At 41.1% G+C, this 15,684-nt stretch overlaps 1 protein-coding gene across 1 annotated transcript in view; it reads left to right on the top strand.

Moving 5' to 3' along the window:
- CPA6 (carboxypeptidase A6) overlaps nt 1-4,539 on the top strand; it is an 88,819-nt gene extending 84,280 nt beyond the window's left edge. The window contains exons 10-11 of the mRNA XM_086466008.1: nt 2,695-2,779; nt 4,352-4,539. Coding sequence (XP_086322134.1) covers nt 2,695-2,779; nt 4,352-4,539 — 273 coding nt within the window. The remainder of the gene's footprint in view (nt 1-2,694; nt 2,780-4,351) is intronic.
- The last annotated feature ends 11,145 nt before the right edge of the window (nt 4,540-15,684 follow it).

Raw genomic sequence — 15,684 nt, 5'->3', positions numbered from 1 at the left:
ATATTCTGTTCTAATTTAGGCATAACTCTCTTATTAACATTCTCCTGAAATCTGTTCTTTTAAGATACTTAAAATGAAAGTGCACTTTTAGATTGAAAAAAACAGCAGAAGCATTCATCCATCTTGAGAGTTTTAAATTTCACCTACTTTTCATCCCTTTCTTCCTGTACAGTTGTTCACCTTAGTCTTTGCAGTGAACTTACATGCACGACCAAGTTTGTGTATGTCTTTATGAAAACCTGGTAATTTTATGTGAAGCTTTCTCCTTGAGGGTGTTCAAAGACTGGTTGTCTGGATTTATTCAGAATCCAGCCTGTACAGAATGATGCAGTTGAGAACTCTCCCCTTCTTTGAGCACATAACTCCAACACTGGAAGCAAGCAGCACCCCTCAAGGCTAAGAGCATCGAGATCACAGTGCCCAGAGACGCCTGCCTATGTGGTGGACATGGACTTGGGTCACTCCTGGTCTGGCCTCCAGATGGTTGCTGCTCTGCACAGAACTCAGTACTGTTGTACTGGTTTTAAATGGACATTGCCAAACTATTTCTCCAGAAAGCTTTCAACAGGACTTGCTTCTGTCGTCTCATTGCTGTACAATGCATAACTCATGCACAGGGAGTCTTCTTGTGGCTATGTTCTCCTTTCCATGGTGCTTTTACCAGGACATTGCTCTCCACCCATCCCAGCTCCCTCAGATGAGCCCTGCCTCCTGCTCTGCTGTTGACAGCCATGACGCAGCCCTGGGATACAAAGCACAGCTGCTTGCCAAATTTCTGTTGAGCAACTGAGCCTGGTACTTGGGGCTTCAGTGCAGGCACTAAACAGCCTCAGGCTGCAGCTGGAGCTCCCCACTCCCCAGTGCCCTGCATGGCCCCACTGCCACCGCCATGGCCTTGCACTGCCACCCCTCCACCCTCAGGGGGTCCAACACTTCTGACCCCATCGTGGGTCTTGTGTGTCATGACTCACAGAAGTTGAGGCACCTGTAAGAGGAGAAAGAGTCCCAAGTGACAGCACTTCCCCCTTCCTCGGGCCTCCTCTCAACTCCTCATCTCTGGGTGAGTCGGAGGTTATCCCTTACACTGGCTGGGACCACATCCCAACCCGGCAGAAGTTCCCAGCAGCATTGACTTCAGCAGTTGCTGCCTCCATGCACTCTCTCATGAAAGTGGCAAGAGGAAGAGAAGGGGCAAGCTGAAAATGTCAGTCTCCAGCACCATCATCCCTGTGCTGAGAAACAAACAAAGAAAAAAACTACTTGTGCCTAATGGGTTTTTTATAATTGGGTAAAAAAGTGCTCTCCAAAATAAACTTTCTAAAGCCCTACTTAATAAGTCTCCAAAATACTACTTAAATAACTCTCCAAAGCCCTACTTAATGGCCAGTAAGTGAGAATGAATTCTTTTTGTTGTCATTGTTGTTTTTTTTCCTGGAATGACGTTTTAAAGTGGTTTTCTCTGCCTTCTCTACTCTGGTGGACAAAAACCCACAGCAGGAATGCCTGCCTGGGTCAGACAGAGGATTAAGCCAGAATCCCAATTCCTGACAACGGCAAACAAGTGGAAGGTTAGGGAAAACATATCAACAGAAAGGCAAGTATAGAGTAACGCCTCCCCAGTGCATTCATCTACTGCCTGGTGAATAACAAGGTAAGGACCAAGTTCGTGAAGACTTGCACAAACTGAAACCTACAACTCTTCACAGAAATAAAACAACAACAACCACCATTGGCAGCTTTGCCCAGTGGTTCGAAGTCCAGCAGTTTCTAGCTCCAAAGATGTTAATTTCCTACTCTCTATAGGGAAATGGCTCTGTGTTTTCCTAGGTATTCACAGCCCTCGCTGTACATTCTCCAGGATCCTTTTCTTTGGGATCATAATATTCTTTTTTCTTTTGAATGTGTGTGTCCTTTCTGTGTGTCTGGATGCACTATCCACGTGTGACCCTCAGAATTTGCCATGGGCCAGACGTTCTGCACCCAGTTTCACAGGTTGCCATGGATCTCCTAAACAGACTGCATCCATATGGATGTTGAAATTTAGGTGCTGATTTTCCCCATACAGTACTGAAATCACATTTCTACGATAGTGGAAAGAATTCTCCAAGCCTACGTCACCTGGCCCCAAAGAAGGTTAGACCAGCAGTGAACACTCACCTGCCGATCAGAGATTCAGGAGTGGAGTTTGCCTCCTTCCTTTTTACCACTCTGCTTACTGAACCACTGCGGAGTGTCACCAGGAGATCATTTCTCCTTCACAAGCTCAGCAGCGATGAGGTTTAGTGGACTGGGAAATGCATCCACAGGTACTGGCAGAAAATGCATGCATGGCTTTTAAACTGCATAAAAAAGAGATTATTTCACCTCATGGTCTCACATGTTGACTAAATTGTTGTATCACTAAATTGGTGTATATATCTATAATTACAAATACTTAATGGCTGATCATTCACAGTGCAGTGAGCTGCTTTATGCCATGAAAATATCAAACCAAGTTTTCCAGGGAATTAGGGAATTGCTGTCAATAAAAATAAATAATGCATTTATCCTTTAAAATAATTTTAAATTAGCTGCCACAGACTCACGGAATGCAGCATTACGCCGGAAGTCAATGATCCATAGCTCAGGTTCCAATCCTATTACAGTATTTAATTCAAAGTCTAATTTACTTATTTGTTTTTCTCCCCCACACAGGAATCAGCAGCCTATAATGCTGTTAATGCTCTTCAGTCAGCCTATGGTATCAGGTACAGATATGGTCCTGCGTCTAGTACTTTGTGTAAGTTTTCCTCTGGCACAGGTTTATGACTTTGACCTACCTATAGCAAGAAGGAGATTACCCTTATTATAACAAAGAAAGCAAACACTGTTTAAAGTGAACTTTGTTCTAGTTGTGGATGGTGAGGAGGGCGGAAGATGAAGTTTTATAACTGATTCAGACAGTTGATTGCAGTAAGATTAACTCAACTGATGCAATAAAAGAGATTAAAATGCAATGCATTTGAGAGGCAAAAGCCAGCAAGCATGTTCAGAATATATAAAACCAGATTTTTTTTTTAAATAAGAAAGATAAAACAAGATCTTACAAAGCATATCTTTATCAGATACTGTAAATGCACTACTAAAGTATAAAATATTTGGGAAGAAATAATTCAAAGTAGGTTTCATTTTTCACTATTACTTTACCTCTCCTTCTGTGCAGTTGTGATAGATACAGCTCTTCATAGAGCTCATTCTAAAATTTAGGGTAATGTCTTTAAAAGCTAGGTTTCAAATGTCTCTGTCTGGATGATGATAAATTATAGCAATGGTATCTTTATTTGGACATCTTCCATTTTTCAGAGAGTGATTTCAAATGCATTTTTCCCTATAACAAAATATCTTTAAAATATGTCTTTTAAACATGTAACAACATTTCTCAGGCAAGCTCTCCATGTAGACAGGTAAGAGAAAAAGAAGTTCAATAGGTTTCAACAAGACACTTTTTTTTTTACTGAAACCGGGAGGCCTGAATACTCTCAGCAATGATAACAGACATTGAAAAAGTGAGAAGCTTAAGTAAATAGCAAGGTTTTTCACAAGTAACCTCCTCTGCTGTTGCTGTGTTTTGACTAGAGCTCCACTGTGTTGGGGGCCTCCATCTCACAGCACAGTCGTCATCTTGTGCTCATTACAGTCCAGACAGTTGCTATGTCAAAGGAAGACTAGTGTGACTTAATGCCAGAATTGCACAGAAGACAGCAGTCCACATGAGAGATGGATCATTATATAAATCAGTGTCTTGGGTAGTCAGCATACAGAGATAACAGAGAGAAAGTTTGTTAATATTAGACACCACCTATGCAAATGCTCTTATGCTGTAAGATAATGGTGAGAAAACAAGACAGAAATGAAAAAAATTTTAAAAGCATTTTCAAAAAGAGAATGTAGAGTACTTTATCAGGTTTCTCCCTTCTCCCTGCAAAGGAATCATCTAAAAAACCCAAGTTAAACCTAGGACCATGCAGAGCTCCAGTGCAGATGCAATATCTTTGTGGCAGCAAAGCTTTAGACTGCACTCGTCTAGGGACAAGGACAGTTTGAGGCTTTTTTTTTGCTTCACACAAAAAAAAGTCAGTTGCCTTTTTTTTTTTTTCTGTGACAATCAAGGGTCTAATCCATATTGTGCTGAGCACCTTTCATCAGGTGCCGGGTGCCCATGCCCTTCTCTGAAGGGTGTTCAAGATAGAGCAAGCAACAGCTGGGGTTGCTAGTATGTTCGCTGAGCCCCGAAGACAAAATGCCACAAGAGCCCTCTGGTGCTTTCAACATGACCTGCATTTTTTTAATTTCTCTGAATTCCCTCTTTCAGATGTGAGTTCTGGTAGCTCTATGGACTGGGCCTACAAAAATGGCATCCCCTATGCGTTTGCATTTGAGCTGCGCGACACCGGCCATTTTGGATTTTTACTTCCCGAGACACTGATCAAACCAACCTGCATAGAGACCATGCTTGCAGTTAAAAATATAACTCTTCATCTGCTGAAGAAATGTCATTGAGACCTATTTCAAGGAGCTGGAAGTGAGCACTTTACTCCCAGTGCTGATGCCTTTCAGTGTATTCTGTTGCCATTCTAAGCTTGGCCACTTAAAAATTACAGAAACTAATGGGAAATATGTTATTGTTTCTACGAGATTTACTTGGTCTGAAATGGAAAACATCATTCAGTATCTGCTCTACAAAAGCCTGTAAAGTTGATATACTAACTTAGTTACCAGTTTGGTGTAAAATAGTCTGTTCTTTTTGCAATAAAGCTTTGATTCTGCAACTTCAGCGGTCCACAGGTCTGCATACAGGTGCCTGAAAAAAAACCTCCAGACAGTCTCTGGCCTTACTCCTTTCCCTAATAGGAATACTTCCCTTAGTGAGGTCTCTCATACCAAGGGATAAAGTTTACATTCATGCATATGTACTCTGTGACCCAACACAGGCCCACGTCTATAGCAATAAATGGCATATAGGTACAGCTGGCCGCGCTGCAAGTGGTAACATGGCTTCCTTCTGCATGTATACATACATAGGTATATGCACTTTTGTGATGTTTTTTTCATGTAATGCAAGAATTTGACCCAAGGTTTCTTTTAACTGTTCAGAACCTATTTTCAAATGTATATATTGAGGTGGTCTCAAAATCAACATATTGCCTTTGAAAATGTAACTTTCCTAGAGATGTGTAAGAATTATAATGAAATATTATTGAGATATGCAACACTCTGCTTTATGAAGAGACAAAGCAATCTGCCATGACTTGGAACTTGGAAGCCTGTAGTTGGCCGGTGCATCTCGGTTTTGCTGTAGTCAGTGCCTGCCCATTTCCACCAGCCAAGGACCTAGCCTTAAACTGTAATTAACTGATGTTAACTGATGTTTTATTTATTGGTATTCTTGCAGTGAGTTCTGTTGCTCTATGGCTATGTGGCTGTTCTTGGAAGTCATACTTTTTGCATGTTTTAAAGGAATTAATAATAGATTCTTAAGTGAGCCGGAGGTGAAAGCAGAAGCTTTACAGCTGAAACACAGTGAATAAGCACCATGTTTGAAAGAATAATAATGGAAGCACAGAGAATATTAACAACTTGTTGAGAGTTTTTTAGTACTTTGAAAATACCATTTTTTAATCATATCTACAAAAGCATATATTTTACTTTATTAATTTTGAGTTGAATCTTATGCCATAACATGTTAAATAAAACATATTTGTTAATAAAATCATCAACAGCTTTTGAAGTATTCTTCATATTTCATTTAATTGTTAAAGCTTTAGTTCAAGGATGTGACAATTTTACCTATCTGTAAAACATTACTGACACCAAGGATGTGGTATTTTAAAAAAACCTACATCCTTTCTAAATAAGTACTTGAACTTAGCAAATGGGCAACCTTTATAAGACTAGGGAGCACTGTATTTAATTAAGAATACCATTGTTCACAGGATGGAAAAAGGCAATCAGTGAAAAGATGACAGAATTGCATTCTATTTGGTTAACATTTTGTCAATAAAAAGTATTTATTTTAAACAAGCTTTCTGAAAGCTTGTTCAGATTTGATTAGTTCAGACTTCTTGGAGTAATGCAACTTTCTATTCTGGTTTAAGAAAAATCTAGGGGATGGAAGTTCTTAAAATATTTATCCATTAGTCATTTCCAACTGCTTATGACCATAATCATAACATATTTTGAACACAGCAATAACTATCTTTTGCTATGCACAGATTCCTGACCAATGGTCTTGATAGTGGTATAAATTAAATATTAGCACCAATTGTTGTGAGTTGTTGTTCTGGATTTAGGTGACAAGATTGAACTACTACAAGGATATGAGACTGAAGTGAAGGATAGAAGGCATGAGAGATGCCTAATTAGCGTGAGGCAAATTTAGCTCTGGATTGCTACAGTACAAAGCTTTCCAAGTATGGGCCAGGAGAAATCATTCAGATGTGATGGTTTGTTTCCTGCTCATAGTCCAACAGTTCATCATATGAAACATTTCAGCTCTATCTTCACACCATCACATCTCCACTGGTGATGAAAATTAACTGAACTCTTGGAGCAAGAAAGGAAAAGAAAAACCAACAAAACCCCTCTTTTAGTTACCAAAAGGACCTAACATTGTAGATCTAGTTGACCTTCTTGGACAGGAATAATTCAAAGTATTCTTACATTTATCTAAGAAGCTTTGACATTTAGAAGTACTTGATACCAAAACCAGTCCATGAATAAAGCTACATCCTGGTATCTGGATAGACTCAGCCTGAATACTATGTGTTATGTGCAATTGAAAACTGAGCTGAGTTTTGAAGACCTGTGCAGCGTAATTTAGTGTCCCACAGCTGAATACCAGTGTAAACAGCCTCTAAGCCCTTCAATTTCAGGGTCACTAAAGCTGATCAGAAAGACAGTCAATAGAAAAGAACAAACCCTATTTCCTGAATTAAGAATTTGTAAGACAATTTATGAGCAAGAGTGATTCTAAATAGAGTAGTTTACCCTAAGGAAGGAACTAGTGGAAGTCAGCTATTTGGATATGAAACGACAGCATTTGTGACTTACAAATGTTACTTCTCGGAACAGCTCTTTTTTATCTCCATAACCGCTTACTTCTCTTGTACTTCTCTTCAGCAGTCTTCATTGCCTACAGCACAACAGAATCAATAACTGGGTTTGAGAAAAGTTAATTTATTTTATGATCATAGGTCTAGTTTATCATTCAACACAATAAAAAGTATGTGAACAGCAAAACACTTGTTATTAACCCAGCAGTCAAAATCACATGTATAATGATTATCTGAAATTCAGGAGTTACACTTCCATTGGTTATTGACAGAATAGTTATGACCACTTCTGTAACTTGGAAAAAGTGCTCAGACAAGCTTTTGTGAACATCTGTTCTTTTTTTGATAGCTTTTCTTTTTTATAAACAAAACCCTGAGATTAATTAATGTGAAGGAGACAGGCCTATGCCTATTTAAGTCTCCCTTCCCAACAACAAAACAATTATACCAAATTACCTTGAATCATCATTCATAAATTGATAAAAAATTGGGCTTTAGAGGTATTGAGTTTGGTTGCAAACCTTGAAGAAAGAGGACAGCTGACCGGTGAAGTTCCCTGTGTGTTTTTCAGATGTTGCTTCAAAAAGGCCAATGTGTTTTGTCACTCATGTAACATGTAAAGCCTATGGAAACCTGCAATTCTTTTTTAAAATCTCTGAAATTTGACTAGAAAGAGTCCAAATGACCTTGAATGACAACATATATTTATTTGAAACATCCAGTGCCGGCCCGCTTGTCTGTAACACATGGCAGTGTGCAGATTGCACTGCTGACTCAAGGACTGCGCAAAGTAACTGTTTAATGAAAAGACTGCATCTAATTCTTAAGGTTGGGAAGAAAGCATTATATTTCCTACCAAAAATAAGTTACTATTCAACTATTCTAGTTTACTCATGTTAAGCAATATCTTCCCTTTTTATGTTTACATTCAATTTTGTGGTACCACTCAAAGAAAAAGGTGTTTGGTAGCATGGGCAGAATAAGAAATATTTTTGTAAGCCCTTTGGCCTTTCCTTTGGCTATGCGAAACTACTATATCATTTCCATTGACTGTTATATGGCAGTCATTTTCATTGTTAAAAAATATTATTCTCACACATAATGACTTCATGTTTTTGACTCTAGTGCCTAAAAGCCAGATGTTACCATTTTCATACAGTTCTTAAGTGATGGTAAGACACCAGAATGATCTCTCAGATGCATAGAGATACAGCTACCCCTCTGCTGTAGAAAACAGGACAAGAGAACAGAAAATCAAATTAATTACAGAGAGACTTTTTACATGTAAACCCCATGATATTAGCTGTACTGCTTTAAAAACATTTTTAAATACTCATCACACAAAATACCTTTTCCGAGTTGTAAATTTAAGTCTTCTGTCCATGGAAAACACAGGCCATTTGGCATGCTTAACGCACACCCGATTCTCATACTTATTCAGGGTAAAAAATTAAGGTCCAAACAGCTGTTATTGCTTCCCCCTTCACTGCATAAGAGGAAAGGTGTGTGCGGAGAGGGCTGCCATCTGGCTGACTGTCTCAATAGGCTTTCAAGCCCTATCAGCACCACAAAACTAGCAGAACTGATGCTGTCGGCGTGCCTGTCTTGGAGGAAGGAGAACAACGCCAGAGTGGTTTTCACAGCCCTCAGCTAAATGTCCTTGTTGCCCCAAGTGCGATCTTCCCCCAAGAGCAGCTTGTCAGAAAGTCACAGCGATAGGCTGCATGTGGTGTCAAAAGGGCCTGCCTTAACAACAAGGTCTTCTGTTAATATCTGCAAATTTGGGATAACTGGAGTCACTCCAGAGCAGTGAGCTAACACATGGTTCTCCTTGGCAAATGATGTTTGGGGCAAGGACATTTAGAACAAGCAAATCTTTAGCCCCTGAATGCTTGTCCTTGCCTGACAGGCAGGAGCGGTCAAGCAGAAAGTCTCGGCTCTTTCTGCTTACAGCTCCTTTCAAGCCCTCTCCTGAGAGACTGAGTGAAGCATGGCAGGTCTTCCCTTGGATTTAGACATCAGAGGAGGTACTCATAAGTAACAGATTCAAATGTTAATTAAAAAATCTACCACTGTCCCCAGCCATGCAGAAAGTGCACTTTGTCTGCAACAAAGAAAATGCATCCATTGCCATAAAGACATGGGGTAACAGATTTCATTCATCCAGCCACCTCAGCATTGCTCAGCATTACTGAAAAAGACATGTGGCAGAATAGCCATAACAATGAAATATTTTAATCTACTCTGAGGTCTGTAAGAGCATATACTTTATCTCAAACAACAGATAACCGCTTCTGAAATAAATATTGTGGTATGACTGTGAGCAGGTGGTTTAGTCCTTCATGCTGACTACCATGTGCCAGGCTATTCCTCTGCATACCAGAATGGCTCAGTGCTGGGAGGGCTGTCTCTTTTTTTTTTAACCAAATAATGAACCCTTTGGGGTTTCATTTTATAACAGAATTTTCAATTTTCTTGAAAATAATACATTTGTTAAAATCACAGCCAGAGTTTTCAGGTGGCTTATTGTTTTCAGCATGTCATAACTGAAAAAAACCCCAACAGTATAGAAGCCTGAAAAGCTGAGCAGAAACGACTGAGCTACTCACTGTTTCATTTCCCTTATTTCACTTCACTTTGTTTCTAGATTGAGAAAATCTGGGTTAATCGGGCTGAATTGAAGGAGTACAGTCAAAAAGCTAAGTGAAAAGAGTTCTTCTGTGCTTAATGAGCTAGAAATAGCTACTTTTTTTAAAAAAAAAAAAAAAGGAACTTGGTATATTTTAAGTTCTTTATACAGAATAATTGCTTTACTCTGTTTGAATTAAATTATCACATTTGCAGAGCTTAGTATGGTTGAAAAGATGTAGTATTATTTTCCTGTGAGCAGCCAGTTTTCTAGGGGTTAAATGAGTGAAATGCCTGCTAGTGTGGTAGGAGAACCAGAGCTGCTGTGTGGACTTGTTAGCACAGAATCTGCCAAAAAGACAAAATGTAGCTGAGCCTTCTCTAACAGGATAAATTTGCTGTATCATGCTGCATGCATCTCCATTTCTCTTCCTCCATTTCAAAAAAAAAAAAGTGAATACTGTCTATCAGTGGTGACTTCAGCCTATAAAAGAGCCGAACTTTTGGTGCTAAATTTAAATCATGAACCTGTTAAAATGTGTGAACTTCTCCACATACCTACGCAGATCCATTCACACACAAACAAGATGTCTGTCTGCACAACGTGTACTGTGCCATGGTTTACATAATGGTGTAGCTGCAATTCTTGGCAACCACAGGGCTGCTGATACCAGGCAGCATGTGTTCAGCATCTCTCCTCTGCCTGCTGTAAGCGCGCACAAGTTCAGCTAATTTAGCCAGTTCCCTAAAAGCCCTTGACACTATTTCACTGGTGGAACACAAGCAGTTCTCCTCCTGGGGTTGCTACGGAGTATTTCTGTAGGTTATCTGCTGCTACCGTTAACATACCACCTACAGATCATGGGCAAGCCCTTTGTGTGTTCCACTGTATGGAGCTAAGAGGTCAGGTTTTGCTATTGTGAATGCTTCAGGCAGAGGCTGTAAGAAGGTGTTAAGCCCTCAACTCCCAATATAGACTGCATCCCAGAAAGCCTTTTTTATGCATGGGTTATGAAGAAGGTCCTATCCCATTGCTCAGAGTGACCAAAGGGGTGCCTGAGGCTGCTCCTGGAAAGTCTGGGAATGTTGAGGAGAGCACTGGAGAGCCTACAGGTCTGTACCAGCTGCCACCAGGATTTTTGGGCTGCTTCAGCCCATGAACAATTCTTCTATATATTGGCCATTTGCAGGAATACATTTTTAAAACAATAATTTTAGACCAAAAAACCACCCTTTCTTATACATTTTAAAGATTTTCCATTAAAGCTGTTGTGATTATTCTAATGAGGTTTCTCTTCTGAGAAATTAAGTCTCTTTTCCAAGAAGCTGAGGTAGAAATAACCTGAAGTTGCTGTCAAGCTGAAGGCTGTTTAAGGAAGCAGTGGATGCAGTCCACTATCTGTCAAACACACACCTACCAACACTGCAGATAATAAGTGCAACTTTCAGGAGATGTCTCAGCAGACATCTCACAGCAAACACGTCTGAAGACTGGGCTACTCTTCAGAGACCAGTTTTGATGCATGTTGGGTAGCTAATGAATGTTGGGTAGCTCGTCTACAATCCTCTTGAGCTGAGAGCAGGAACATCACATTTCCACAGTTGTCAGGATTGCACTTTTCAGAAAAACATTAAAGTCTGCATCAGTTTTAACAGAAAGGAAGGGCCCCATTCATTCCACGCTCCTCTGCACAGCACCAGGGGAAGGGCTCCTTCACTGGTGTGTCTGGCTGCAGATTTGCTGGCACCCAGCCCACCAGAAGCAGCGTTTTTTAAAATTACTGTTTCTCTCTTCCCTGTACAAGAATCTTAAACAATCCATCAGTGCTAAAGCCTGACTTATGCACAAGAATAATTCTCCCCCATTTAGATGTCTATTGAAAGACATGCAAAAAGCTGATTTCTTAAAAATTCATTTTTGGATTCAGTGATTTCCATTCTGCTGAAGACTAACAATTTGTATGTCGGGGGGGGGGGGGGGGGTGGGGGGTGTGGTGTGTGGAATATAGTCCCGGAAGACAAATGATTTATGAAAAATTTGTCCAAAACCATACTAGGTACAGTATGTATCATCTTCATACTTTAATTCTGAATGCAACAGAAGACCAAAGGTGGAACACTTGGAGCATGCTTTCCATTATCACTCGGTATCAGCACTGAAAATAAAGGTAAAGGACAAAAATCTAACATGGAGTAGAGGAAAAAGTCCAAATTAGATAAGAAGACTCTAGGCCCCAAAAGCAGCTAAGATCACTTGGACTAGTATAAAAAGGCATTTTTATTTTTAACCAGTGTGGTGGTTTGGTGTCTGGCAGAGTTTTGGTAGCGGGGATGGGGCTACAGAGGTGGCTCCTGTAAAGAGGCTTCCAGAAGCTCCCCCAGTTCCAATTTCAGACCTGCCTCTGGCCAAGGCCAGGGCAATGGCACCTCTGTGAATAACTATTTGAGAGTGAAAGAAGCGGTTGATTGTCTGCTTTTGTTTTTTCTGTGTTGGTGAGGGGGAGAGAGAAGGGGGCTGGGAGAGAGACAGCCCTGCGGACACCCCGTCAGTGAGGAAGAAGAGGGGCAGCTGTGCCGGAGCAGAGGTTCCCCTGCGGCCCGCGGTGGGGTGGCGGCTGAGCCCCTGCAGCCCCTGGAGCCCGGCAGTGGCCCAGAGGTCGCCCTGCAGCCCGCGGAGGGCCCCGGGCCGGAGGAGCAGGAACCGGGCCCGGAGCAGCCGTGACTCCGGCCGCGCTGGAGCCGCCCGTCGGTGGGAGGGCGGCAGCCCCGGGAGGGACCCGCGCTGGGGGGTTCTGGGGAGCTGCGGCCCCGCGGGAAGGACTCGCGTTGGAGCAGCTGGTGGAGGGCTGTCTGCCGTGAGAGGGACCCCATGGTGGGGCAGGGGAGGGCTGCGAGGACCTCTCTCCCTGAGGAGGAAGGAGCAGCGGAGACATCTTGTGCCGGACTGACTGTAACCCCCACTCCCTGCCCCCCTGCACTGTTGGGGCGGAAGAGGTAGCAGAGATGAGCCCTGGAAGACCGAAGGTCGTGGTGGCGGGGGTGGGAGGAAGGTGTGTTGTATTTAAGATATGGTTGTATCTCTTGTTATACTTGATGGTGGTGGTTGTTTGTATTAAATGTATGTTGTTATCCCCAAGTTGAGTGTGTCTTTTGCCCGCGAACATAACTGCTGGGTGAGCCGTCCCTGTCCTTTGTCTCAACCCTCAACCCTTTTTGGTTGTATTTTCTCCTCCCCATATCCTCAAGGGGATGGGGTAGGGGTGAGCGAGCGACTGAGTGGGGCTTTTGGAGCCAGCTGGGTAGGCTCAAACCACAACAACCAGGAATAAAATCACCGAAGCACCAATAACTCGAGAAAGATGAAAAGAAATAACGTTGAATAATGTTAATGAATAATTAGAGGACTTCTGGGTCAGATGGCCTACTGGGAGAGCAAACAGCTATCTGTGACTTAAACAAAGAGTTGGAAGAACAAAAGTTAGAAAGAAAATGGCAAACAAGCAGAAACTAATGATTTTAGATTGAACAACACTCTGTGAGAAGTATAAAAATATCTTCATCCTGAGTAAGCAAAGTAAACAGATACTGCTGGGATTATTTCTAAAAGTAACAAGCAGAGAAGACCAAAGGGACACTAAAATCAAGAGAATCACTTCTCCATTCATCTGATGGTGTCAGAGCCCACAATCAAGCTTCTGTTACCTAAAAAATTATCTGCATTTGGAATATTCCCATGGGGACAATGTTAATTAATATGAAGGAACCCTGTGACATAACTAATTTTTAGTGTATGTGGATATTAGTGAAGAGGTAAAGGTATCTAGTAACACTCACTACCCTGGCAATTAGGTTTCCCACTCCATTCAAGTTGGGACCCTTATCTCCACCTCTCCAGGTGTACATGTGGATAAAGCCTAACACAGCAAAACTGGGTGGGTATCTGCTGTGTGAAGAAGCAGTGGATTCCATACAGAGGTAGCAGAAGTCACCTGCATTATATTTGAGCCGTATTTCCACAAGGGAAAGTGTACAAGTGTAAAATGTACCATATATCTGCTGCAAGATACTGAAGACCAAAAGGTAAAGAGGGTTAAGATAGGCTTCCTGTATGGAAAGCCTGACTTGTCATAAAAATAATGAAAATATTAATCCCATTGCATGGTAGAAGTAAATTTCTTCTTCTACTTTTCATTAGACACCCATAATGCCATGCAACGATGATTTTTCTCTTCTGCATGGCGATGCATTTTCATTAAGTACATAGCTGTTCAAGAATAGGTTGATACCATAGCTGAAAAGGATAAAGTTGCAGGACCACCAATATACAGTATGGAATTAAAGACATGCAATAAATTACAAGCAAAAAGCAGTAGTGGAACCCAGGAGACGAGGGAATGTTTCAGGGAAGGCTCTCTTAGGCTTCACTAAATCTTGAAAATGTTTATCTATTTAAACCACACTTTATGCTCAAATTCACTGGAGTACAGAAGGCAGGGCTGCAATGAAAGAGGTGTTAGCGTTACAGGCTTACTTATTCTGCCATTCACAGTCTGTTTTTTCTGTATGCATCCCCTGGGGTGGCAGGCCTCAACTTTCACCTGTCTGGGAGGAGAATTTCATGGTTGTCCTGCTCCAGAGGTGGGATTTAACTCACTGGACTTCAACCATATGAAAGCTATTCATCTAACCTAAATTGACTTGGTTTCCTCCGTAGTTGGTAGAGGAAAATAAAGGATGTAGAGGATGACAGGTCAAATCTATCTTAGAATTGGTGCCATCGGTACTGCACGAGTTACTCATCAGATGTTAGTCCTTTTTTGCATAGCAAGAGCCCAGATGACTGCTAAGACTAGGTGCCTAGCTTTTATAATTGTTAAAATTAATACGACAAATTCCACCTTAGGATGAGACATACCATTTAACTTCCAGTACATAAACCATGCTTACATACCAGTTCTGCCTGAATTCAGGTGCCTGAAGTTCCTTCTCTCAGGGTTGCCCATGGCATGTGGGACATTCAGGGAACAAACAGCCTTCTTAGAAATTAATGTTATTTATTTTAGCTGTAAATATTTGTCTTATAGAAAATACTGTACCATAATCAGCAAACGGTCTACATATATTTCTGTCATGTAACTTCAATGACAATTCAGGCAGACCTAACTTCTTCAGCCACCACAAGTAAAGCCTGGCATCTTTCAGGTGCTGTAGTCCATCAACGCTTCTCCCTCTCTGTCCCCCTCTCTCCTGTCTCTTTTAATCGCACCAGTTATTTTTGTCACTCTACATTCACATTTCATTTCTTGTCCTTATAGTTTGCTGGAGAGGGAGCCAAAAATGTAAGAGTCCCCATTAATAACAATTCACTCTCTAACTTTGAGTTAGCTGCTTGATACATTCTTTTTCTTCTTTTTTCCTGGACAGACTTTACAAATTAAACAAGTGATACCATGCAGCATACAGAAAATACCAAAGACACACAACATACCAGTACATGAATAATCAAGCAATGTAGAGTATTCAAAATCTATCACAGGGCAGTTCCAAACCTGCCACCAAAATAGCAAACTCCAGTTGGTGAGACCCTGTGGATTTTACCCCAGAAGTTGCCTGCCTGCCAGCTGCCTGCTGAACCCATGAGAGACACGCCTTTAAGCAGTCTCCTCTGTTAATAACCTTTTTTCCCACTTCTAGCAGGCATTATATGATATTTAAAGGTTACTGAGTTTAAAGAGTTCCCTGAATTTAAAGTGAAAATGTTATTTTTAGAAGAATGTATAACAACTTCGTTTGATGGAAATGATCAGTAATTGAGACTAGTAAACAAATGTTCAAAGTAAGCTCTAGCTTCTTCATACTCCCACTGCAGAAACCAATCTTGTTCTTATAAAAGTCAATACCTTCACCAGAAAGAAAATCCGCTCAGAGTTTTTTATGAGCAAGAAAACCAAAATGCAGTCATGGT

Source organism: Leptosomus discolor, chromosome 5 (genome assembly GCF_034619465.1).
Source record: "Leptosomus discolor isolate bLepDis1 chromosome 5, bLepDis1.hap2, whole genome shotgun sequence".
NCBI classification, from domain to species: domain Eukaryota; kingdom Metazoa; phylum Chordata; class Aves; order Leptosomiformes; family Leptosomidae; genus Leptosomus; species Leptosomus discolor.
This window is presented reverse-complemented; position numbering and strand designations above follow the sequence as displayed.